Below are 27,563 nucleotides of genomic sequence, written 5' to 3' on the forward strand. Positions count from 1 at the left end.
TCAGGCTGGAGGAAGAAAACATCTTTTTCCAAAGTGAGTCCAGCCTCTTGGATTTCCTATCCGGAGGGCAGGTAAGGGAATGCACCCTGGAAGCGTGCACCACCAAGCTTTCAGGGGTGGGGTGCTGGGTCGCGCGGAGCCGGGTGATAGCGGCGTGCAATTGTCCTATTAACAGGAGCCCCTGTGCTAGGCGTGAACCATGTGCCGAGAAGGACATCAGTAGGTGCCTCATTAAAGGGCAAAAGGGGTTCGGAGGTGGAAGCCCCAAGTTGAAGCGCTTTGGTTAGGAGATTAGTCCTGACCTGCACAGATGGCAACTCTAGCCCAAGGACCTGGCTTCCCTCTTAACCACCATGGCATAAGATGCCCCCTCCTCCATAGCCACAGTTGGCGGTGAGAGCATGCCAGTATCTGGAGAAGCGTCCGGTCCACTGGCCTCCCCAAGTTACCCATACCAGACAATCTGCTCTGCAGAAACATCCTGGTATTCTAAAGGGTCCATAGACCCTTTCCATTCCTCTTCTGAGTCTAAAACATCCTCAAAATGAACAGGTGACAACATAGAACCCAAGGTTCTGTCAGAATCAGCATCGAGTGACGCTGTTCCAACTCTGTGTCATCGGGAATAAGGATGGTGCTGGCACCAGCGGCACTGACTTTGGGTCTGATGCTGGGAAAGTGCGCGTTGGCACGGCCAGATTTGTCCCTGATCTGGGATCGGATTCTTGAGGCCCCACTGGCACCGTGGCCGGAGCCAATGGTGTTGGGTCCGATAGGGCCCATTCTGAACCTGCAGGCCCGAGAGCACACCAGAGGGGTCGAGCGGTTCAAATATGCGGTGCACGGCCTCTTAAAAATCTTTAATTTAAGCGGGTCGCTCCGGCACCCGGAAAGGGAGGGAGGTGCAGAGTCGACCTTGGTTCCGGCTCCGCAGAACCGTGCCTAGATCATCGGTGCTCCTTACCTTGGTCATTGAGGGATGACAGTCGAGGCAAAGATGAAGTCCGCTTGGACTTCTTCTTCTTTTGTGCCTTTTACCTGAGTGTCCCGATGGCCTAGAGTGGGACGAAGAGGACTTGGAGCTCCGGGAGCGCGACCTCCTCTTTTTTGATCAGGAACGGGACCTCCGCGCAGTTTCGCTGGTTGGTGTAGACTGCAAGGAGCTTTATAGCCAGCTTCCGCAAGGCCTTCATAGTCATAGCCCGACAGTCCGAGCATGATTTCGAATCGTGGTCGCGCTCGAGACACTAGACAAAGACGAGGTGAGGATCGGTAACCGACACCATACGGTGACAAGCACCGTACAGTTTAAATCCTGTCTTCCTCGAAGACATCCTCGCACACAATGTAGAAAAAAATCTGAAGTCGACAAAAAGTTGAAAAAGGCCTGTCAAAAAGCTTCAGAGGGGTGGTTCTTCCCGGATCGGTGCTTAACTGGCATGGAAAGAAAAGAACTGATGTCCGTGCACCTGGGTGGCCCTTATATAAGTGACCGAGACCTCCTAACCCGCGCTGCTGATGACATCACGCAGAGCCGAATGGAGCCACCCGACGGCGCGGGCAAGGGGTATTGCTCGAGCAAAAGTTTCCAGATCCAGCCTGACGCCTGTGAAATTCAATGGTTATGAATCTGCAGCTAGAAGTCACTATCAGATACCCATAAATTGGGGGCCAATAAGTGGTGGGGGGAAAAGGGGCAGTATCACGATGGGTGGAATTATAAATAGAGCAGTCAACGTATGTGTTCATTTAAAAAAAAAAAAAAACCTTTGCTGCAAGGAACCTGGAAACAAGGAGAAATGCCACAGTAAATCTGTTCTGGCTTACTTAATTGGTCATTTAAAAAATCCTACAGGGTTAGGCACCTGCAGCAGAGATCTCTGTGCACCCAGTAATTTGCTGAGGATAATAATAATGGTAGAATCTGTGTTTTGTCTAGCCACAGTTTTGACATCATGTAACATGCAAGAATTATATATTTTAAAGATAGGTAAGTTGGTTACCGCTTATCACACAGCTCCTTTTGTTATGTGAAGTTAATAAGCTGCAAACCTTCTATTATAGAACAGTAAGCTATGAACCAGTATCAACAAGGAGCATGCAAACTGCAAGGCATGGGTTTAGAATCTTACTGTTTTTTTCATCTGAATCTATTGTTATTCTGAGGTTGCTAAAAAAAAGTTTCCTTGGGATAATAAAGTCTTGATAGTACAGACAACCCTAAACACTGTTACATTTTAAATCTTGACTACACGCCCTTAACGTATATTACCTACCACTAAGGACGATAATGACTTCTACATCTTCTAACCCTCCCGGTCATATGTAACATTTCCTGTACAATGATATACAGGGACACATATATATTTATTACCTACTGGCAGTTGCCAGTAGGTAGTTATAGTTAGGACCTAGTTCCATAGGAAGAACGTTTTTTGTTTTGCTAATAACTTCGGCGCTGTTTGACAAATTTTCACAAACTTTTCAAAACTAGTTTGCCAGTCACTTGAGCTGCTGTCTGAAAAGTTTCAGGGTGATCCATCAAGCGGGGGCTGACAAAATGGGGAGTTCACATGACACATTTTCCCCATTTAATTTCCCAGAGGAATTTTAGACACAACTAGAGCCTGAATTGTTGAACGGAATCACACCAACTTTGGCAGAAACCTAGACCTTAGTCCAGAAAAAGTGTTTTGTTTGTTATTTGGTGTAAATCTGTTCCGTTGTTTTGGAGCTAGTAAAGTAAAAAGACTTATGTGTATCTAAAGACAAGGATCCACCACTGAAGATCCGCGGAGCCACGCACCAACAGCAATGCCTTGATTGGCTTGCCGCGAGCTGAAAAGAAAATTGCGACTGCCATTTTGTAAATGTAAATGTAAATGTAGTTGAGCTTATATAGCGCACAGCTACCCGCAGTGGGTGTCCCGGCGCTTGCTTAGGGAACCCTTCCTGGTATTCCCCTGTGAGATAGCAGGGTATCCACAAGGTGAAAGTCAGGCATCCCGCCACGAGGGGCCGTTGTGGAGATTAAGCAAGCTATTGCCCAGAGTCGCAGAGTGTGAACCCGTGAGTCGAGGAGGCACCGGGGCGAGAATTATCGAGTCCGTGGAATTTTTAGCCCAAGACCCGCCGAGGCGGGGAATTGAACCCTGGTCCAGGACCGATCTCAGCTTCCGGGTCTGCTGCCTCTAACCCCTGAGCCACACTTCTCCACATGTGCATCTAGATGCAGTTCCCAGGGGGAAAATAACATTTAAAAGGGATCAAAGGGGTCAGGGTAAAAGTACCCTGAACCCATGGGACTGATGCAGGGGTCTTTGAGGGGCCCCTCATGAGCAAGAAATTGTCTAAAAACATTTTTTTAGCGCACAACAGTTTGTGGATCCACCGCAGTGCTATATGTGACCCTCTGTTTGCTCTGCGGCAGATCTGCGGATCCAGACCCCAAATAAACAAGCATTTGCAATGCAATAAGTCTCGCATTAGGAAAGTGTGAGCTATTGGTATTGTAAATGACAATTTTTTTAAATATGTGTTGGCTTTGAAAATATATAAATTAATAGCATTGTTATTCACAAAGCCAATAGCTTACACTTTCCTAATGCGAGTCCTATTGGCTATGGCAATGCTTGTTGGTAGCAAGCAAGGACAGTGCTGTTGTGGTGCTGAGTGATGATGTGGTTGGGCTGAGTGATGTGGTGGTGTATTAGAGTGATGTGGTGGTGTCCTAGAGTGATGTGGTAGTGTCCCAGAGTGATGTGGTGGTGTCCCAGAGTGATGTGGTGGTGTCCCTGAGTGATGTGGCGATGTTCCTGTGTGATGTGGTGGTGTTCCTGAGTGATGTGGTGGTGCCCCTGAGTGATGTGGTGGTGGCCACGAGTGATGTGGTGGTGTCCCCGAGTGATGTGGTGGTGTCCCCGAGTGATGTGGTGGTGTCCCCGAGTGATGTGGTGGTGTCCCCGAGTGATGTGGTGGTGTCCCCGAGTGATGTGGTGGTGTCCCCGAGTGATGTGGTGGTGTCCCCGAGTGATGTGGTGGTGTCCCCGAGTGATGTGGTGGTGTTCCTGAGTGATGTGGTGGTGTCCCTGAGTGGTGTGTTGGTGCCCCTCCTGAGTGATGTGGTGGTGTCCCAGAGTGATGTGGTGGTGTCCCCGAGTGATGTGGTGGTGTCCCTGAGTGATCCTGAGTGATGTGGTGGTGTCCCCGAGTGATGTGGTGGTGTCCCCGAGTGATGTGGTGATTTCCCTGAGTGATGTGGTGGTGTCCCTGAGTGATGTAGTGGTGCCCCTGAGTGGTGCCCCTGAGTGATGTGGTGGTGCCCCTGAGTGATGTGGTGGTGCCCCTGAGTGGTGTGGTGGTGCCCCTGAGTGATGTGGTGGTGTTCCTGAGTGATGTGGCGGTGTCCCTGAGTAAATGTAAAAATGTAAATTGATACTTGTATAGCGCACTACTCACCCGCAAGGGTCTCAAGGCGCTTGTACGAATACCGCTGTGGAACCCATCCTGGCTTTCCCTGTGAGGTGTCCACTCCTGGGCACCCCCAAGGTGGAGGCCAGGCATCCTTAGCGTTGTGGGGGCCGTTGTGGAGATTAAGCAAGCTATTGCCCAGAGTTGCAGAGTGGGACTCCATGATTGGAATAGGCACCGAGGCGAGAATTATCAGGTCCGTGGAATTTTGAGCCCAAGACCCGCCGAGGCGGGGAATTGAACCCTGGTCCCGGGCGAGACCTTTGCATCAGGGTCTGCCGCTCTAACCATTGAGCCACACTTCTCCACGATGTGGTGGTGTCCCTGAGTGATGTGGTGGTGTTCCAGAGTGATGTGGTGGTATTCGAAAGTGATGTGGTGGTGTACCTGAGTGATGTGGTGGTGTCCCTATGTGATGTGGTGGTGCCCCTGAGTGGTGTTCCTGAGTGATGTGGTGATGTCCCTGAGTGATGAGGTGGTGTCCCTGAGTGATGTGGTGGTGCCCCTGAGTGGTGCACCTGAGTGATGAGGTGGTGTCCCTGAGTGATGTGGTGGTGTTCCTGAGTGATGTGGTGGTGTCCCAGAGTGATGTGGTGATGCTGTGGAATACAACGTAAACAAACAAGACACTAATAACCTGGAAAAAGTCGTAAATGTAACCAACTGATTTTGGCCTCAGAAGTTCACGTGCCCACGCGCACTTTCCCAGCATCAGACCCAAAGTCACAAAAATTACTTTTAAAAACACTTAAAAGTTAACTTATTACTTCATACTGCCTGGTTAATACATCCTGAAGCCCGTTGGGACTTTTTGCGTGCTTTAGGAACTAATAAATACACTCTAATAGCACTAGGTAGCGCCCCGGGCCGCTTCCTATTGGTTTAAACACCGCACAGAGATGGGCGAATAGATAGGGACAGAGCGACTAGTGGGATTGGCGCCTCTTCTTACTCCGCAGCCCTGCCTGGCCCCCTCACTTGTGAGCGCCACTGCCCTAGCTGTAGGTTCAGTTAAGTGACTGATTAACTCTTCCCCCCCGCCCCCACAGGGATAAACACGGCTTCCCCCCTCCCCTGTAATGAAAAGTAGAGGTTTCAGAGAGGGCTGTTTTTAATCCCCTACCCCCTCCGTTCGCAATTAAAAACTAGGTTGTCTTTGGACGCTGCAGTAAGTTATGCTTAATTTACGTGCAGGTAAAGAACTGCAGGTCAGGTGACTTCCACCGCAGGGAGCCCGTGTGGTAAGTGTCTGTTAGTCACTGACAGCCCGTTCCCTAAGTAGGACAGAGTGTGCCAAGGAAGTCCTCTGTGCAGCGCACATGCCCTGAATCTGCCTACAGGTGGGTGGGGGTTTTCGGGTGTCAGGGGGGCAATTTTAGGGTTCAGGCTGGGTATGGGTTTTGGGGTGCCAGGGGGTAATTTTAGGGTTTAGGGTGGTAATGGGTTTTGGGGTGCCATGGGGTTCATTTTAGGGTTCAATGCGGGTATGGGTTTTAGGGTGTGAGGGGGGGACATTTTAGGTTTCAGAGTGGGTGTGGGTTTTTGGGTGTCAGGGGGCAATTTTAGGGTTCAGGGTGGGTATGGTTTTGGGGTGCCAGGGAAGAATTTAATGTTCAGCATGGGTATGGGTTTTGGGGTGCCAGGGGTAATTTTAAGGTTCAGGGTGGGTATGGGTTTTGGGGGGCAAGGGAATAATTTTAGGGTTCAGTGTGGGTATAAGTTTTGGGGCTCCAGGGGGGTGATTTTAGGGTTCAGAGTGGTAATGGGTTTTGGGGTCCAGGGGGTAATTTTAGGGTTCAGGTTGGTATGGGTTGTGGTGTGCTAGGGGGGTAATTTTGGGGTTCAGGGTGGTAATGGATTTGAGGGGGCAAGGGTGTCATTTTAGAGATCAGTGCGGGTATGGGTTTTGGGGTGCCAGAGGTAATTTTAGGGTTCAGGGTGGGTATGGGTTTTGGGGGGTAAGGGTGTAATTTTAGGGATCAGCGTGGGTTTGGGGTTCTAGGGGGATGATTTCAGGGTGGTAACGGGTTTTGGGGTGCGAGGGGGTAATTTTAGGGTTGCATGTTTTCTCCGCTTGACCTGAGCATTAATCGATCCTGATTATCTGCCATTTTAGCCCCGCCCCATTGATTAACATTAGCCCCGCCCCTTCATTTGCCATGTTAGCACCCCCCCCCCCGAAATTAAGACCTAGTTGCGCCCCTGCGTGGGACCCTAGTGCAAACAAGGTCTGCTGTTTGCAAAACATAAGTGAGGGCTTGGTAACAGACTCTGTCTTCTACGGGCAGATGGGACAGATTGCATACACCTTCCTGTCCCGTGACAGAGAGCTCTGTAACAAAAGGGTGGGTCATTTCTGTAAACAGCTTGCCCTTGTCGTGTGTCTGAGGTTAAGGGCCAGTGTATTCGGGCAAAGAGGGCGCTGTGCGATGTAAACAAAGGAGAGTCATGTTCTAAGCGCAATGAGGCTAATGGTCCAACCAGAGTCAGCTTACACGGCTCGAAATCACGCTGCACAACACCAGAAGTACACGCAGAACCTCCCCTAACAAACCCTGAAGCAAGATAGAATAAGTCACCAGTAGCAGAGGATGTGGCGCAACGGCCATAGCTGCCGACTTTGATGTTCAAGTCTCGGCGTTGGCTCTAAATCGTGCTGATGTAAAGCACTCCAATACCCTTCGGTTAAGTTTGCGCTATATAAAAACTGCAAAAAAAATCGAGCTACACGAAGGGCATGGCTGGGGAGGGAGGGAGAACAATGAAGGACGGGTCCACAGATTTCTCTAATTAACACAGTGCCCGCTTTGCGCGGCGTCTGTGCAGCAGGGGAGGGACAAGCATATTTTAAAGTTATAGCCGATGCCCATTAAGCGAAAGTGAAAGCACGCATAGCGCTGTAAATAACCAAAAGCTCCATTGTTAAAGCTGGCCTTCCACCAGTGCTTTTTAGATTAATTAAGCAAAGAGTTCTCTGAACGGCTAATGCACATACATGCCAACATTTCAGGAGAGCAAAGTGGGAGATTAAAACAAACAGCAGCCTTTGATGTGCGAGCGCGTTTGAGAAGTGAGGCGCGCGCTGGCGAAGCGTCACGTTGATTATCTCACATGCATTGAGGACAATCCTCGCTGGTTTCAAGAGTTATTTTGCCTACAATACTCTCGAAGAACAACGCATGCGCGTTGGTTCTACGAGACCTAAAAATCACATACACCCACTCACAGACCCACACTGTCACTCACACACCCACACAACCCCTCATACACCCACTCACACACCCACACAGCCACTCCCAGACCCACTTACACAACCACACAGCCACTCATATACACAGTCACTCACTCACCCATACACAGGTGATACAATGGCATATGATGTGTATTAAATGAGTTGTTTGTGAGTGTGATGTAAAGCGCTCTGATTTACCTTACACTGGGATGAGCAGTGCTATAATAGAATCACATTTTTAAAAATGTGTGTTATTTAAATCAATATTTGTGTAATTACTCACACAGACCGATACATCTGACATTCATACAGTGAATGCACGTATCTTGCATACAGGGGTTGAACAAAGTCAAAAACCTGTCTCCAACCCATATTTTTTTTAAGTTCTGGTGATGTGATAAATGTGTGCTTTTGTTTCCCTCCATTGCAGTGACGATTTTAAATAAGGCCTTTGTTTTGGTCTCCTTCACCCCCGGCCGGTTGTTGCTCTAAAAGCAGCCGGATACGGATGGATTCCCCTTATTTCCTTCACTTGCCCTTAAATTAAAGGCATTTTGAAAAATGCAGAACGCCGCAGTTAATTTACGACAAGTTACTCTCTCCCCATCGTTTCCCCGTGGCTTGGTCTCATCACTATTACTATTGTTTTCTTACCTCGGGGTTCCTGTAGCCCTTGCTCTCGATAAATTCCTTAAAAGCCGTTGTTCCGTGGAGTTCTATTAGTTCCAAATCCTGAAATAAGGTTTAAAACAGATTTGATTAACTAGAAAGCCATTTTTTGGAATCTGAAGAACAGAGGTATCATACTACCCTCTAGTGATAGCTAGTGGAAGTTTCATGCTGGAAGCATCTTGAATATTTTTGGCACATTATTTCAAAGTCTGTTCAATAAGGATGTTTTGTGACAATCCGAATTATTAGGCAGTAGGTACCCAAGACTTTCATTAGCTACAACTCCATAACCTTATACTTATGGCTGCCCACTACATTATTTTACTAAAGAGTGCGATACATGCAGTTCAGTGATAGAAGTAGGCGGGGACGGAAGGGCACGGCGTGCCCCTACTTCTAAAAAATTGTTCAGTCCGTTCCCCTACTTCTTGCTTTCAAAAAAGCGTCCCTGGACTGCAAGAATAGTCCAACTTTAAAATGATAACTTTTTTCTTTCCGCTTCCAGGGGCTGCTCGCACTTCTCTGTTGAAGTCCAGAGGCTGCAGCAGCCCCCGCCCCCCCTGAGCTCGCACAGGCTGAGGGCAGGCCCATTGTCATTCCGATTGAGGCAGATTAGCCCCTTTAGAATGACAATGCGCCCGCCCTCTGCCTTTAACATATCAAGTGCCCCTGAGATCGGAGTTGGTGATTAGAGAGGAGCTTTCCCCAAGCAGAGTACTGTGGGGAACTTGACACCTTTGTCAATGTTGTACACGGAGTGAAGTGAACTGGGCAGGAGCAGTGACCACAGTGACCGGACAGAAGAGGCGACAGGAAAGGAGAGGAACTAGGGCAGGAGAGGTGTCGGGGCAGGAGAATTGACAGGGCAGGAGAATTGACAGGGCAGGAGAGGTGACGGGGCAGGGGAGGTGACCGGGCAGGGGAGGTGACGAGGCAGGAGAGGTGACCGGGCAGGAGAGGTGACGGGGCAGGAGAGGTGACGGGGCAGGAGAGGTGACGGGGCAGGAGAGGTGACGGGGCAGGGGAGATGACGGGGCAGGGGAGGTGACGAGGCAGGAGAGGTGACGGGGCAGGAGAGGTGACGGGGCAGGAGAGGTGACGGGGCAGGAGAGGTGACGGGGCAGGAGAGGTGACGGGGCAGGAGAGGTGACGGGGCAGGGGAGGTGACGGGGCAGGGGAGGTGACCGGGCAGGGGAGATGACGGGCACGAGAGGTGACGGGGCAGGGGAGGTGACGGGGCAGGGGAGGTGACGGGGCAGGGGAGGTGACGGGGCAGGGGAGATGACGGGGCAGGGGAGGTGACGAGGCAGGAGAGGTGACGGGGCAGGAGAGGTGACGGGGCAGGAGAGGTGACGGGGCAGGAGAGGTGACGGGGCAGGGGAGATGACGGGGCAGGGGAGGTGACGAGGCAGGAGAGGTGACGGGGCAGGAGAGGTGACGGGGCAGGAGAGGTGACGGGGCAGGAGAGGTGACGGGGCAGGAGAGGTGACGGGGCAGGGGAGGTGACGGGGCAGGGGAGGTGACGGGGCAGGGGAGGTGACCGGGCAGGGGAGGTGACCGGGCAGGGGAGATGACGGGCACGAGAGGTGACGGGGCAGGGGAGGTGACGGGGCAGGGGAGGTGACGGGGCAGGGGAGGTGACGGGGCAGGGGAGGTGACGGGGCAGGAGAAGTGAAGGGACAGGAGAAGTGAAGGGACAGGAGAAGTGACGGGACAGAAGCAGGGCCGGACTGGCTACTGGGCAGTTAGGAATGCTGCTGAGCTGGGGGGTGATTTCGATAATGGGGACCTGCGTGAGCTAAACGAAATTCGTTTTGCTTTCAGGATTTCGCAGCACACGCAGGTCTCCACGGACGAAATCCGCCTCCACTGCAGTAAAATCAGGCAGCAGCTCGGCAGCATTCCTAACTGCCCTGTAGCCAGTCCAGCCCTGGACAGGAGAAGTGAAGGGACAGGAGAAGTGACGGGGGCAGGAGAAGTGACGGGGGCAGGAGAAGTGACGGGGGAGGAGAAGTGACGGGGCAGGAGCAGTGACGGGGGCAGGAGAAGGGAGGGGGCAGGAGAAGGGAGGGGGCAGGACTGTTCCTATTGGGTGCAGAATCTAGACTGATTTGCATATGGCTGGGTCCAAACTGGAATGGCATGGTGAGCAAAGAAACAATGGATTTAGGCCCAGATCTCTGTACTGGGGAGAATGTATGATATTGTTCTGCAGTCAGTTGTTCTTTTTGCTATATTATGATTGAGCAGCTAGCTGGCTGACATGAATATGAAGGAGCCTTTGTGGGTTTCCGTGAGTATAGATTCTCCTGAAGAGTTCCTTTCTCTTCTGAGCCCTGCATAACACGTGTACAGGAGGAGCCCTGTATTCATGTCATCAATGTTTGAGACAAAAAATAATCATGGATTTCTGAACATTGAGTAAAAGCATTAAGGTAACATGTTGTTCCTGGTTAGTGTTTGCTTTTTCTAGAATTAAACCTCAAACATATTTATCCATTGTTTTAATTAAATAACGTTATAAGCTGTAACTGGTCAGTGAAATGCTAAACGTACTAAAAATGGGTATGTTTTGCTATTTCTAGCCACGCCCCTGACTCCGCCCACTGATTCAATCTTCGGTTATTCCCGCCCCCTGATTCTCCACCCACAGTTCCCCTACTTTTTTTTCCCCACTTCGACCACTGGATACATGTGTCTTTATTGTTTCCTTTGCTTGGAAAAGGCAGCATGGTTTAAGCTCTCAAGTCATTTATCGGTATCCCCCCCCCCCCACCCCAAATCCCCCCCGCCCCCCGAATTGCTACAATGTGGTGAGGAACACGTGGCTAGCGAATGACAGGGGCATTTTTGGCTATAAACATCAGGGTCGGACTGAGACAGAAAATAGGGCCAGGCACCAAAATAAATGTGGTACCCGTTATTGAATTGGAAAGTTAAGAAAGTGGTCCACGTTCGCAAATTGGGGTAGTTTTGAACATGTAAAGTGTTTTCCAAAATATATGGACAACTGCATCGATTTGGGCATGTTGTAGGCAACGTCTGATATTATATCAGGGAAATCAACAGTAAAAACCGAGTCAGCAGACCATAAAACAGGTCCACAAACAGCCACAAAAGCGGCCCACACACTGGCCTTTCAGAGTAGCCCTTCAGACAATGCCTGTTTGACCCATAAGCCAGTCCGCCCTTGGTAAAACATCTGCTTGCGGATGAAAATGTTTTTTATTTTAAGACTGTCAGAAATTCACATAAGGACTCCTGACCTGTTAAAATGGTTTTACTACTATGTAATTCTTTGCCGCGAGTGCGTAGTACGCCTTAAGGCTGATTCTTGAGCTTTTTTGAGGCCCTGCCTGTTATAACTTATAACAGAACCTTGACAGTTTCTTCTTGAGGCAGCTAATCAGCATTACCACTAGGTGGCGCCACATACCGTGTTTTCTGTTTTCTCAAACTACTTGCTTTGTTAATTATGACCTGGTCTTTCGATCGCAAAGGCTCAAAAGCTTCAGAGATGTCGGTCGTAGAAAAACACGACAGTAAACCCTACGCAGGGGGGCGGGGGAGGAGGAGCGGACACAGAGTGGTGTGCCTTGTACATTTAAGAATACCCACAAAGCTCTGAGAGTTTGTTGACATTCAAACTCTGATCCAAATATTTGTCACCCTGGAAACATGGTGGCGTGTTACTCCAACATAGGTTTGGAAAAATTCCCCTTCCAGAGTAGAAAAGGGAATAGATCTGATCGGTCTATTGGGGAAAAAAATTTATTTAAGAGAAAAAACGAAAACAAGTCAATTTGCACTTCCGGCTCTAATTCCCCAATCCGTAGATATCCAGGCATACCATAGGGAGTATTCGTAAATTGCAAGTGGAAAAGATTGTTGAAATGAAGCTGTAAATCTCCGCAACGACATTTACTCTTCGACTGTTAATTTGGACTCGAGGACAAACAGGAAGAAGGAGTTAAAAGAGTGAGATGGTGTGTGAAGGTGGGTGCAGTAAAAGCAAGATGGTGCCGTCACTGCAGCAATGAGAAAGGGGAACATATGGACCATTAATGGGAGGGAACATTATTGGAGTGGATTTTTGTTAGTATTTCTCTGTTGATAAATGTTTTGTCCTCGAGTGCTAAAGTCATTCCTAAGGGGAAATCATGCAGCTTAAATATCTTTTCTTTTTGTACTTTGTTCCTAAATGCTTTAGCCACATAATAGATCTCGGGTAAAGTTAGATTGTTCTAAGGGTGTTGGGGGGAGAGGGGAGTTTTTTTCCACAGTTATTTAACTTTTAGAACTTTGGATGTTCATGCAAAGATTAAGTTAAAATTCTGGCCAAGAGCAATTTAGGCTTTGAAAGAGCAACCAAATCGAATATATATATTTAGAATAGGGAACCCAGTAGAAGCCCAACTGAATGCAAATTTAGAAGGTGAGGACTGTGCTGCAAGAGAGACCTCAACACAGACCGAATACAGCGTCACACAGACACTAGCTCTCTTTACCTGTTGATGGAGCCGAATTCTTGTTTTTGGGCTCATGGTATCTTCTCCATCATGGGGATCATTTAAGGTCTCGTTCGCCTGTAGCTTTCTCCAGAGGTTCGGCTTAATGTACCAAGCTCCATACTTTATTTTCACCCAGCTTGGCTGGTAAGTTGATTCCTGCATATAGCAGAACATTAAAAACATAGGATTTTGAGTTGGTTGCAACAGTGGCAATGGTAGGGTGGTACATTACTCACAGAACTTGAAAGCCATTATCTCACGTTTCCATATATCTTAATGCATGAATGCACAGATAAAAGGCATACAACTGTAAATCAGTAAAGGTCAATTAGAGATTCCCAAAAATGCAAACGACTTTACTCACACTGTGAGTACATTTCCTTACATGGGCAGGTTGAGAGTGTTTCAGGAAAATAAATACCTTCACAAGGCAGCAAACTCATAGTAAGTCACACATTTTGGCCATTTGTTGATAGTTTCTCACTTTGAAAATGTTTGCAGATTTACACTTGTCACAGATAAGTTTACATTCTTTTTCAGGATGTTAAAGGGGATGCTCCAAAATTTGATAGGTTTTTAATTCTGGAAAAATTGCCCACAACCTTATTAAACCAAAGATTTGACATAAGGAATTCCTTACTTTAAGAACAACATCTGTTTATTTTAAAAGCGATGGTTGTTTCCATTGTTTCGTTCATGCTAGAGGTTTGCATTGTCAGAAACTGTGATAATGTATCATCACCCAAAGGCATCCGACGTGGGTTTGCTATTACCATCATCGGTGTACCCTATTGATATTTTATGAAGCTTGAAACTTCTTGACATTTAGCTAGATCAGGAAAACCCAAACCACAGTGGCACATTTAAGTTTTAAAGATCACCGATGCGAAAATCAGAACTTTCTTTCATCCCTAAACAAACTAAGAAAATTATATTACAAACTTCACTCAGAGAGTTCTCAGGTAAAGCAATAAGAATACAAGAAATGCATGCAATATCTTTTACTGCATATTTATATTTGTTTAGTATTTACTATGATCCATAATCCACACTGCCAAATTTAAAAGAGGCAACATTTCATACCTTTTTATTTTTGCTAGAACGTCTTTATTTGAGGCAGATCACAAATAATTTAAAAATCTAAGATAGTGAACTTTTTGTTTGCCTACTTAATTCTCCATCAAGACAATGGAATGTACTATTTAAAGCTTCATCTCTCTGTGCAATACCTAAAACAGGTCTTCAAACCTGAAAATAAATACATTTTTAAACATTGATCCAAGTCTTCCTGTTTGCTTTAAGATATGATCCAAGGACACCTAACGATCTGATAATAACAAAACAATATCACGAACATAAAATAAATCTCAGACTCTTTTCTGAACAAAAGACTCCAATAACATGTTTTATCTAACTGCGAAGCAACCCAAGAAGTTCAATCACAAGGTCAAACAAAATAGGGGGAAAAGGACAACGTTGTCGTCCCCTATAGAAAGAAATGGTATTGGAAGCTAAACCATTTGTCTTGCCACATGTCTTTGCTCTTGAATACTTTGTCTAAATAAACTTTACAAAAAGAGGCGGAACCATGGTCAAATGTGTCCCCCTCCCACCTCAATCAAGATAACAGCTGCAAAGAGAATATATTTAAAAACATTTAAATTAATTATATTAGTCAGAGAATTTGTTTGAATGATCATGCCTGTCCTTAACTAAAGTGCACAGGGAAAGGTGAATCAATTTAGCTAAAATAGATGGTCCGTAGTCCATAACTGCAAGTAACAATTGTAATGCTTATGTTCAAGTCAGAAATTAGTCAGTAATTTTTTTATGAACCTTGCAATCTCCATCTGGCTTGTGGACCAATGTAACCAAAGGCAACCCCCATGCAAGGAGGTTTTAGACCATTATGAAGTGTTTCTGAATAAACCTGAGTTATTAGGGGAGACAATGATTTTGAAAATCTATCATAAAATTGTATTGGGAAGTCAACTAACCGAGAACTTTCCTTTCTTAAGAATGTTAAGAGTTTCAAAAACATTCTTGCAAAGAGATATCTGCTAGCAAATTCTTCAAGTTCTTTAAAAAGGGAAGTCAGTAAATAATTATACACTTCTGAGTTACAGATACTGGAAATATATACTTCCTATCATATCTGCCACTAAAGACTTAGTCCATGTGCCAATAAGAAAAAGAGAACCCACTGGACTGCAACACCCTGTAACTCACTGAGCATTACTTGGGTAAGGTGCATACTAGGTAACAAACAATCCTGTGAGATTCACAGGGATACTCTGTGGAAACCAACCCCTCTTTTATGATGAAAAAAACACTCAAGAACTCTAGGAAACATGGAATATATTTTTAAGATTTATTAAAATTAAAAGGCTATCTTGGTGCACCCAATATGAATAGTAGTCATTATGAAAAAATAAAACAAGGTAGTGACAATGAAATTTGTCAATAGGTAGAACAAAAAATATTGTAACAGTATGACAGTATCTTAAGGTTTTGCAACATTGATAGCCTCAAACCTCCCTTCTCCCTACCCTCGGCTAACTAACCTGACCTTGGCACCAAAATGGGACCTACTCAAGTTTCATGGGTGCCTTTTCTGAATCTTAGAAGCAGTGTTCAATCAGGAGACAGCTGACATTATCGTCTCTGCGCACACAGGCAGATACGCCCAAGGAATGCATGTGCCATTCCTGTAGCCTTCAACCAGGAAAGGTGTTTACAGCTACTGAAAGATCCATAGTCTGAAGTCTCTGGATTAAAGTTCCTCTCGATCTAAGAATGCTTCTTTCTAGTTTATATACTGAATCTGAACATTGTTGGACATTGTCAAGCTAATAATGCCCATCTAGCCTTTCACCTGCTTATATTATGTAAACATTGCTTACTGTTCAAAAATAAACACTGAGAAATCAAGATATTAATTTCTATGAAGCATTGTTACTTATTTAACCACAATAATTAGAAAAAGCCATTCAAACCATTCTAAAATAAACATGACAATATTTGACCAAGTTGAATTACAATGTTGCAATAAAGCACATTTTTTATATGTGACGCATACACCTGAATGTATGAATATGTATAAACCAAAAGGGATACATAAATAGAAAATCTTTGTAGATTATCCCAGAATCTACACAAGAAATCTGTGGTAAAAGCAATTCATTCAAGGAGGAGGATATATTAGCAGTGGACCTTTGCTAGACACTAGGATGAGAGATGATTTTAGTGACCACTGTGATTTCTGTATCCTCAAACCTATAACCCCAAGGGTGAACAGAACTTAGGTCGAATTAATAATAGGTTTTGGGGTTGTGAGGAGACAGCAAGTTAAATAAGCAGATGTGTAACTGTTGTCTGTAAACGAATAATTATATATCCAAATCATAGGGAACTTGTGCTGAAATTATAACTATTTTTAGGACGTCTTAGGAAGGATTACCCAAAGTACTAATGGGGAGAGTATGGCTTGCTTGCCAGGCAACATTATTGTAATATTTCATTACTGTCCCTCAGACACTATGTTTTTAGTTAATTTCTGTGATAATTCTTCTGTAAAATTGACCAGTGTGCCCTTTTTTGATTTTTGGGGGGGGGGGGGGGGGGTAGAGCCACCTTATAACCTTTAAATAAAGTCAGACTCACTTGCACAGTCAAATTCAAGAAAGGTATTTATGCACCGCTACTTTAAACATTAATCTGCTTCCTAAAGATATGGGCTCCTGCCCTCCAGGAAAACCTCTTGCACACAGAGTTTGTAGAAATTTTGATAAGAGAATCAGGTACTTCTCAATGGATATTCCACTCATACGAGGAGTTATCAAACTTGCTCAGTCTGTTGATGCCTGCCAAGTGGCATACCAGTAAGAACATGCTCCTACTGCCTTATTTCTACTGCCAGCCTTCAGGGTTGCTGAAAACCAGACTGCCCTGCTTTTAAATATTCAGTGATGTGCAAAAATAAAGATTCAATGGTTTTACATATTAAGACATATGTGGCATTCATCCATCCTCAACAAGTCCAACGCATAATTTTAACCTCATGTGACAACAATCACAAATTTTACTTTGTCATTTTTTAATAAACAAAAAACAGCCAACATTTTATGACTTTGTGAGAAAAAGTAGGTGCATTCTCTGATTCTGTAACATGTGAAAACTTTCTTTGTAACTGGAAGTAAATAGTTCCTTATCATACTCTAACATCATATGGGAGAAATCTTCGCCCACTCCTTCTGCAAACTGATTAAGGTGAGATATTGAGGGTACTCATTATCCACAGCTCTCACTAGGACCCACCCCAGCAATTTCAATGGGTTTGAGGTTTGGACTTTCCGGAAATGATCATTCTTTTCACTACTAGCCATTCCGTTGTACATTTACTGGTGTGTTTTGGACCACTACCCTGGCGCATGACTCACTTTGAACTAAGCTTTAACTGCTGTATGGGCTTACATTTTGTTCTAGAATGCACGGGTTTATAGTGTAATTCACGATGGACTCAATGTCCTTGGGGCGTCCAGTTCCTCTGACTGTAAAGTAGACCCATATCATCGCCCATCCACTGCTATGCTTGATAGTAGGTTCATGTAGTGAAACACAATGTTAAATTTGTAACAGTCTTTCTTAATGAGAAATGATGGAGTTCATAGTGTTTGGAAATCATTTCATAATCCTTTCCAGACTTATGAGCAGGACATCTTTTGACCTAGGCATAAAGTGTTAACACAAACATGAATACTCCAGACTAAAAATACAATGCTTCTTATTTGGTACCCTGGTGGTAGCCCTGGTTGACGCTCAAGGAGTGTTGTACACTTGTTTAGCAGCAGTTGATTCTAATTACCTTCTTAACTAACATGAAACAGTAGGGGAAGGTTATTTTTTCTTGCAACACCTTCTGAATGGTAGATTAGCTTTTTGTTCAATAAATTATGACACAGTAAAAAGTTGTTTGTGATGTTTATGAAATAGGATTAAACTTCTCTACTGCTAGAAATTAGTAAGGACTAAATGGATGCAAAATATATATAAATAAATATATAAATCTAAAGAATCGTTAGAGGGTGTGCTTTCCTTTTCTCGTCATTGTGGGCTATGGTGTTGCCCATGTGGGCCATCTCACTCTAGACAGGACCAGTGGAAATAAGGCATCGACAGAAAAACTGTTTCATTCCGAGTACAATTATGTTGATGGTTTGAAGCTGACCTGTCCACAAGGCGTTTAACCCCTTCGACGCTCATGACGAGCTGGGCTCGTCATGAGGTAGCCTCCTCGCACGCTCATGACGAGCCCAGCTCGTCATGTAAAGTGCGAATCCGCAAAATCCAGCGTACGGGCGGAAATCATGCCGCACGCATGCGGTTAAAGGAGGGATGCCCAAAGTAGGTCCCAAGTGCCAAAACTAGAACTCTCATGAATCAATACTGACCATGAGTCTTGACAGCAATTTGTGGCTTCACTAAGTAAAGTGCCACTCCACTAGAATGTTGTACGGATAGGCCCAGCATCTCAGTTGGTATGACACAGACAGGTTTGGACTGTCTGTTCAGTAACGGATCCAAGTGATCTACCAGGCGGAGCTACAGAGAACATATTTTGAGCTCCATGTGAGGAGCCATCTTGGACCAAGATGCATGTAGTATCTGAAGCCACTGGAAGCACCAGGCTGACAGTGTTGTTTTTCAGTTGACAGTTAGTAGCTTGACCGATGGCCAATACTGTCCAGGGAGACAATTCTTAGCAACAAATGGCACAAATGAAGTAGTTCTCGTTTAACAGTATCAGTTAGGAACTTGGGTAGGGCATTTAAAAAGCAAGCTCAAACAGGACCCTGTGGGTCAGGCGGGATTCTGCAAGTTCACTTGATAAAGCGGTGTCTAAGGAATCACCTCAGCAGGAGCAGTAGTGTACTGTCTGCCACCAAAGAAAGTGAGCCAATGGGCCAGGGTCTTGGTGAAGAACTGAGGAGTTATGTTAAAGTTTAAGAGCACTGTTTTGGCTGGTTGTCTTGAATTCTCAACATGTGTTCCTGCAGGTTCAATGAAGTGAATTTTCCTGTGCTTTCATTTTAAGGGCCGAAAATTCATGTCAGTCTGCACTCAGATGTACCTTTGCCTTGGTTTAGAATAAATGTATACTCTTTCTGAGTATAGTATGCAAGTAAGATGATGCAGCAGTTGACCTAGCGCCACAAGCGCAACAAAAAGATCACCATAATGGAAATGGAATTATTCTGTCTGATAAACATATGTAGCTGGTACATCTTCTGCTTTAGGATTCAAGACCCTTTGCTTCTTTGTCCATGTCGAAGAATGAAAATTTGTTCTTCAGAAAATCTGTCAGGGAAGTTTCGTAGCACAAAGAGAGAACTGTCTTTTGGTGTCCATTATTTTTTTCCAGATACTATGAAAAAATTGTCTTAAAGTATGGCTTTTTCCAGAACTCCTGTACCAGCTTAAAAATCTGTGGTTCAATGCGAGTGCCGGCCTTGTTGAGGCAGCTCAGGCTGCCACCATCATATTATATGCACTCATTCTTCATCTGGTGCACTGTGCCACTGATGTCTCAAAGGTCACAGCCTTAAGGGCTGTGGTTAGCACTGAATAATACTGAGGGGTGGGGTGAGTAGTAGTATCGGCTTGGTTTGGTTCTAGTCTGGCTACCAGCTAGACATGGGTACCATCCTCAATGTTAGAGTGCAAGTAATCTCTCCAGATCTCCAAGCCCAGCCACATATATGGAGAAGCCCATAAGAGATGGAACAACTGCAGCCAGGTCCAGGAGGGTGGTGCTTGAAGTTGCCTCCTTGTAGCTTGTTCCGGGTGCAGTACTACAAATAGGAGGTGCAATCAGAGCTGGTAAGGAGACAGTCCTCCGGGGAATAAGGCTACCTCACTGGCATTGAACTTGGGGTTTTATAAGAGACTCTAGTATAACCTTTGACCTGCAAATACGTAGAATTGATGTGAGAAGGGAAATGTCCTGCCAAAAGGACTTGTTAGCTGGTCCTGCATCGGTGGGGAATGAGGCACATAGCGCTTCCTTTTTGTACAACTTGTGCTATTGGAGAAATTAAGTCTGCATCTGACCACCAGGAGAGGAAAGGCTTTTAGTCTCCTCTCTGGGCTCGTATTCTCACTTGTTGGCTTAATAGTCTTCCTTTTATGAGTGGTCTCATACATCACGTGAGAGCAAGGCTCAATCTTAGGGGAAGAGAAGCATGCAGAAGTTTGGGGTATCTTGTTAGGCTAAGATTGCAACACATGGTGCTCATTGGAGGAGGTAACCTCCACTTCACAACGCACCATCCATGAGTCCCTGGGGCACATTAAGAGTAAATCCCCTGTCCCACCTCCAGAAAGGGATACAAGCTTCATCCATTGGTAAAATAGGTCAGCAACACCATTCCCTAAAGGAGAGAGTGTCTCAAATCAATGGTGACATGGCAGTAGGGATCTCTACACTGAGACAAGGAGTGCACCTCAACTCAATGGTGCCATATCCTCCGAATTAACAGATGATGTGCTCCGCAAACGGCCCTCAGCACTCTAAGGGCCTGATTATGAGTCTGGCAGCCCACGGACCGCCAGCGCCGGACTCACGGTGGTGCGGCAGTGGTGGTCCAGCCACCGACGCACAGGTGGTCTGACCGACCTATTACAACTAGGGCTTCGGACTGTCAATGCACTGCTGCAACCTCCAGAGATCAGTGATCCCTGGCAGTGGTGCAGCAGTCTTGAGGCTGTAATATGCTTGACGGGACTGCCGCAGTGTGCATGCACCCTAGTACCTGCACTGCATGGACTGCACAAGTCCATGCTGTGCAGGTACTGCCTTTGACGCACCCAGTGTGGTGCCTTTTTCATAGGCACTGCTGTGGGACTGCCAAAGAACCGCCCGCCAGAGACAAAAAAAGGTGCAATCTGGCAGGCAGTGCGCACACAGGTTTGGTGGTGCGGGAGCAGCCTGGCGGCTATGCGGTCGCGGTCCTGCACCACCAGACTCATAATCAAGCCCTAAGTGTTTGGTGCTCCTTTCCAGGATACCAACACTTGACAACTTGATCTGGCTGAAATAGAGTGTCAAGGACCTTAGGAAAATGACTGTGGTATTTTCACCCTCCCTTAGATTGCTCACATCACCTGCATACAGTGGGAGAGAGAGACCGCCAAATCAGAAAGGTGGGTGGATTGCCTCGGGAAGGTACCATGTTGGGTTTCCAAACCCTTATAGTAACTCAATTTCCTATAATACCTCATCATTGAATTTCTCCTGCACAACAAGGCTATACTCACACAGCATGAACACCAGAAAGTTGGAGATGGATCATTTACTGATAGCAGCACAGTGCACAGGCATGCACTTAATATATGATGCAGCCGTTATGCGCATGAGCTGTGGCAAACATCCAGTGACAACTAGAATGACTATAACTCAGTGTTTACGTATAAGTTACCCAAGTTGAAGAATGAAGAGGGCAAATAGTGAGAAAACAGCTGAATCCAAAGGCATAACAACGCAGTCCCAGTTCAGAAAATTACTGAGCATGAGAGAAGCTGGTCCCAGTCCACACTGATGAGAGGAAAAAAGGAAACTAGTGAGGATATGTACCAGGACAGGGGGTGTCGTACACCAGCAGAGAGAAGTAACACACTTTTCACTACTGTGATTCGTTAATAGTTCCAAAGCAAAACCTTCTCAGCAAGATTTGCTTCCTAAAGGTTACCATGCCAAGGACATAGGACCTGAAATAAAGAGTAAAGAAGATGGACTAAAACAATAACACTGACATTTCAAATGGAAAGAAGCATTGGCAAAGCCAACAGTTCTCGCCCTACTTGGTAATGCTTTTTTTCCCCTCAGATGACTGTCATGCATCCACACACATGCATGGTGTCCATCTTGAAATAAGTCTTATGAAAGCAAAAGAAAAACCATTTCGAAATGGCATGGTGTGTCTGTTGCACTGTGGACACTCAAAAGGAAAACTCTCAGAGTATTAAGTATACAGAATTGGTGGAATTAGAGAAAGAAGGAACTTAAACAAGGATGTCATTATATGAGTGTAAGAAAGGAGGCTGAATGAGTAATGAGTTGTAAGATCAACAATATAAATTAACTTTCAAGTATCTCCTATGTTACTGAGCTTTGAAGAATTAACTATTAGGGATGTTTCTAAAGTTTATTCCAGCTGGAAAGAAGTCACCAACTGAGTGCGCTGCTGTCTCTCACTCCCTCCGTTTTCCCTTGTGCTCGAAGGTTTCCTTTATTTTATTTCCATTTTCGGGGAGTCTGCCAAGCCCCGTAGCACAAGGATTACTCAAAACGCAGATATGTGCTTCCTAATGATACACTTTGTATACCTTGTAGGAGGGCTAACCCTAAAATGGTCTCCTACGGAGCAGTCTAAACATGGATCATGGAACATGGACATTTGTCTGAATTCCCAAACTATGATCCACCTCATTTCCATCCTGGAAATGGTACACGATTTACTCCAACTCAGAACTAGCCTAAGTCTCTTTCCAGGGTGGAATGGAGAAGTGACCAAAGAGGATTTGGTTGGACTGCAGGGCAAGGGCTTTCTTTCTCCACGGGGAAACATACTTTCCACAAAGTGAATTTTTTTTTTAAAAGTACATCTACGCGAGGGAATCATTCTCCATTTACGGAAATCTCTGCTGCTCAGAACAACCTAAAGGGAAAATTAAAACAAGTTTTTCCAAAAGGAATCTGGCTGGAACCAGGCACCGTTTTCGATGCAGAGTCCAATACGAATTTGATTATTAAAAGTAATACATCTGCGCACACACACATAAAAGTATATCTGTGGGTGTAGATTTACTACTTTTGTAGAGAGGATCTCCTAATATGAATATGTTTAAAAGGAAGGAAATATGTCCATAACTGAAGCATGATTAAGAGAGATCATTGAGGTCGTGACAAGCTGCTATGCACGTTGCACTTTATAAATGCATATTGGGGTCAAATACATTTTTGTTTGTTATTGGCTAAATTCTTAAAATTTTTCTAAAACATTTTAAACATATTTGAGATTTTGTGCAGTGTATTGTATTGAGTATTGAGGAGAAATTTTACATGCTTGTAATGGTATAATTTGTAAGTATGTGTGGCTGAAAGATATAACCATGTATAATTGTTTTAGGCTATTTTAAAATTGTCTATTTTGGAGTAAATTTAGAAATATTCCCAGGATGGACATGGCCATGCAAATCGTTTGTGCAAACTCATAGCATGAACTTTGTGGGTGTTCCATGTTCCCTCCATGGCTTCCCTAGTTAAAAACACTGGGGCCGATTCACAAAGGGCCTCGTGGCAGGGCCCCCAAAATGGGTAACTGCAGTACGGAGGTCCCGCCACGAATGCGGGTCTCCGTCACGAGCGCGGATACCCTTTCTGAGTAGGGTCCACTATGCCTAAACAGAACAGAGAATAACATGGCCAGATCATCACATTAGGCTAACTATTAGTGTACAGATGAAAATTAAATGCAGGTTTTGAATAACTATAATTTGAACCTAACATGAAAAGCCAAACAGTGTAAGGCATGTGTAAGCTATGACAAAAGCACTTTTGAAGCATTTATAAGTTTTACTTTAAGTACAAAGATCATGACAGTGTGAACAGAAAGAAATTAGGGAGATCCACTAGAGTATCAAAATGCTCCAGCCATGCTTCTAAGGAACCAAATCACCCTCTCCATACCTTGTAGGTGTTGGGATCCGGCAGAAGAGGGCCTTCCTTTCTCAGTCACAATTCATAAGAGTGTCTCTAGGTGCAGCTTGTGCTGTACCGCATTCCTTCACTTGCAAAGTTCCTCCTTTCTGAACGGTCTAAAAGCGCGGCAGAGTATTGTCTCATCATGCCACAAATGCTGTGGAATTTGTTACCAAAGAGTTCATTTGTGGTTGTGTGGAAGGCCACCAATAGGAGCCTCAGATCACTTAGACTGAAGGGCCGGGATAGTCATGCCAGTCTACAGATGAGTAAAAAATTGGATTAAGAGGCGAGTATCTTCCATTTACTTCATTGGACTGTCTGATGAGTTGCTGTTGCGCTAGGTTACATTTTGTTGTTTTATGTTATAATAGTAAAACCTTGTGGATGGAAGAGTCAGCTTTGAAAAGGTAATGGCTGTCTTAGGCATCTGACAACCCAGTTGTAAGGAGGGGGCAATGAGTGTACCTGGTAACAGACCACCATGAAATGCTCGGTCTTCGGGCCTTTGCAAAACTTTGCAAAATCCCTTTAGGGCCGGCTCTCAGATGTAGAGGGAGGGCACTGGACAGGTGGATGCCTTGGGTCTACTGGGATTTTATGCTGATTTTTTTTTTATCTGGATGAGCAGATACGAAATATGTTATCAGTGACTCATCTTTGGCTACAGGGACATGACATGAAAGCACATCTCCCTTTTCAGTTTTCCTAATCCCAAAAACATGGCTGATCCACCACTAATGATGTACTGTACCATTTCTCGTTCTTTTCCTTTGCTTCTGCTATGTTTCTCCTCATGTTAATCTCTCAAAAGCCTTAAAACTGATTGAAAACCGATATGGGTGATCCAGAGAAGATCAGAATTTGATTCAATGCTCCATAAAGCTGCTGACAATCTAGAGAAAAGGAACCATCTCTGTAGCATCCATGTGATATACAAAATACGAAAGATAACAGAAGCTTTAATAACCTTTCGCTTCAAACCAAGTGTGTTTTATTAGTCAATGCAAACCCTTAAACTTCGGGGCATTATAAAAATAACTCCATGTATCCTTGATGGCACAGCCCATTACTTTGACCATGGCATCATCTGAACTACAAAATCAACTCACTGCAGGATTGGAAATCTTCATATACACCCCACTCCCTGTTTTTCTTTTACTTTCATAAAAAGTAGACTTGTACTTGCCTTCCGTTTCAATTCCTGGTCCTTTCCCTTCGATGCTTTCAAACCAGAGCGTGGCTTTGTAGCTCCAACAGACTTCCTCAGCTCCGCCGGCACGTTGTTCAGCTCCACCACATGGATGGGCACGGAAAGAGCTGGCGTAGTATCAAAACCGCTAGCAAACAGACTGAAAATGGTGGATTCATCAATGTTGTAAGTGTCTCCACCCTGAAAAGAGAATGTGATTCATCAGTAGTAAGGAACATCGATTTTTCTGAGATATTGTGGCATAAATTAAAACAGTTTCAGGCACAAGACAAAACCTTTGCTAATGCCTGCAAATAATGTAAATACATTGCTGAAGTTCTTCATGGGCTAGACTTTCTGCAAATGGCCTAAATATGCCTAGTACATTAGAGGTTCTTCAAGGAGAGAATTTATGTAAGAAAGGCAGTTTTGAACATGAGTGGGCATTAATTGTGTAAAATGCAGGAAAACCGACTTCTTCCACACAATGTTAGGTGATGAGCATAACGCGCAGATGCCACGACTTTGGCAAAGGCAGGGAGTGCCAAGCTAAACCACAAAATGAGCACTGTTCTGCTAACATACCTGGAAATCTCTATGAGGGTATTGCATAGGGATGTGGAATTATGAACCCTTCAAGCCAAATGAAAACAGTCAATGTGTCATATGTTCAAGATCTTGAAGAAATCACTCGGAAGAAAGACGTTAAAGTTTATGACAGTTCAAAGACCCTCCTTCACGTTCTCCACCACAAAGAGTCTGGAGCAAAACCAGAAATCCCCCCCCCTCGAAGAATGATCCTAATGTGTAGCTCAAACAGGCTAGCAATTGAGGTCTTTGAGATCTGGGAAATGAGGCAGGGAAGAAGAGCATAAACTATAAACTTGAATAGCCCCCCGAAATACCCTATTAAATACCCTAAAGGAAGAAATCATTCTTGCTTCTTTTGATGGGGAGACGCAAACACAGGGTAAAAGGTATTTGAGGAGTTCTGCTGCTCGTTTTGTGATGTTTCTTGGATCATCTAATAGGGCTTATATGCAGGCATAGCCAATACCCCATGGAAGCCACAGTATTGGTATGTTGTCAATGGTTCATCGCTGCTGGTCTCCCAAAATAGGAGGCCATGTATGCTCTCTTGAGCATCTTGAGATGTAGACGGAGCAGAGCAAAAGACTAGTAGAACCCCCCATTTATGTCAAACCCTATTGGCCGTCTTGAGATGGTCAAATCTAGAGACAAGGAACCATCTCTGTAGCATCTCTGTGATATACAAAATACGAAACACAACAGAAGCTTTAATAACCTTTCGCTTCAAACCAAGTGTGTTTCACTAGTCAATGCACACCCTAAATCTTGGGACATTGTGGAAATAACTCCAGGTATACTTGATGGCACAGCCCATTACTTTGACCATGGCATCATCTGAACTACAAAATCAACTCACTGCAGGATTGGAAATCTTCATATACACCCCACCCCCTGACTTGGGAAAGTAGCACCTGCTGGAGAATGGCAGCAGGAATGCCCTCCTTTTAACTTATCTACAATTTGATGAAAACATGAACTTTAAGATAGGCCCTTTATCTGGGTACTCAGTATATTGATCAGCCTACTGCTCACATGAGCTGCCTTTACAATAGATTGGTGCTCCAGCAGCTGCCAACCTTGCTCACCTTTGTGTATAGATGTTGCTTAGGCCCCACCACCTTGGGGCAGGTCATTCTTTCTTCCCTTCTGGTATATTTGGAAGTTTCTACTAGAGGTGGGCAAGTCAACAAATTAACAAGGAGTGCCAAGACAGAGCCGAGCCAAGGGCCTAGCTTGGCTCTAAAAGCCCATGCATGAGCCAAGCCATTAAAGATTTGCAAGGTAATTCATGCAACAAACATCTTGTAAAATATGATAACGTCTTTTTTAAATTGTTGATTTCTTTGAGAGACAGAAGTGTTTTGCCTTAGTACATCAGACTTTATCACTGCATCAAGAAGCATTCATTAATTGATAGCTTGTAAACATGATCACAGAAACATTCCTGCCCACTCACCCTGAAGACAATGCTATTATCATGCACACCCTACACGTGGCTCTGACTTTTACTGCAGATGGAGTAACTTTCTAGTCTATTACCACAAGAGGTTTTTGTAAAGCGCATATCCTGAGTTTACATGGTTTAAAGGTGCTCTCATATTTGATAATGAGCCAAAAAGGAGGCTTGGCAAAATAAGATATTTGACTAGGATAACATATTTAGGTAAATAGGGAAAGCTGTGATTGATCAAGGTTTTCTGTTTTTACAATCTGCAATTCAATCGCAAAAATTGTATTTCTTTCCCTCTCCTTTTTTACGTTTGAGCTTGGTCAGCCGGCAGAAGCCATGGGAGAACTAAGCTCATTTTTGGCTCGAGAGCCCTAGAGAGCCTCGAGCTGAGCCACAGGTAGACATCTGGCTCAAGCTTTCAGTGGCTCACCTACCTCTAGTTTTTACTCAGCCTGCAAACTTTGATCGAGGCACAATGTGGACAGAATTCTAAAAATGTTTTCTGTCGAATTATCAAGGGCCCTACTAATGTATTTGAGGTTTCTTTCAATGCATCTATTTTAGAAGAAGTAGCTGGCACTTGTCAACAAGTTCAGGTTACACTGAATAGAGATTCAACAGGGTTTTCTAGGAAACATTTGAGGACATGTGTGACAATTTTGTATCATTTATTTCATTTGACCTCA

General features: G+C 44.8%; 1 protein-coding gene across 1 annotated transcript in view; it reads right to left on the reverse strand.

Moving 5' to 3' along the window:
- The window catches only part of LOC144818468 (protein FAM47E-like), a 121,417-nt gene that overhangs the window by 18,462 nt on the left and 75,392 nt on the right, over nucleotides 1-27,563 (reverse strand). Inside the window, exons 5-7 of the mRNA XM_078675935.1 lie at nucleotides 24,834-25,037; nucleotides 12,883-13,041; nucleotides 8,357-8,434 (exon numbers count right to left, since the gene is read on the reverse strand). Coding sequence (XP_078532061.1) covers nucleotides 8,357-8,434; nucleotides 12,883-13,041; nucleotides 24,834-25,037 — 441 coding nt within the window. The remainder of the gene's footprint in view (nucleotides 1-8,356; nucleotides 8,435-12,882; nucleotides 13,042-24,833; nucleotides 25,038-27,563) is intronic.

The sequence above is a fragment of the Lissotriton helveticus genome, chromosome 2_1, assembly GCF_964261635.1.
Source record: "Lissotriton helveticus chromosome 2_1, aLisHel1.1, whole genome shotgun sequence".
Taxonomy (NCBI): Eukaryota; Metazoa; Chordata; class Amphibia; order Caudata; family Salamandridae; genus Lissotriton; species Lissotriton helveticus.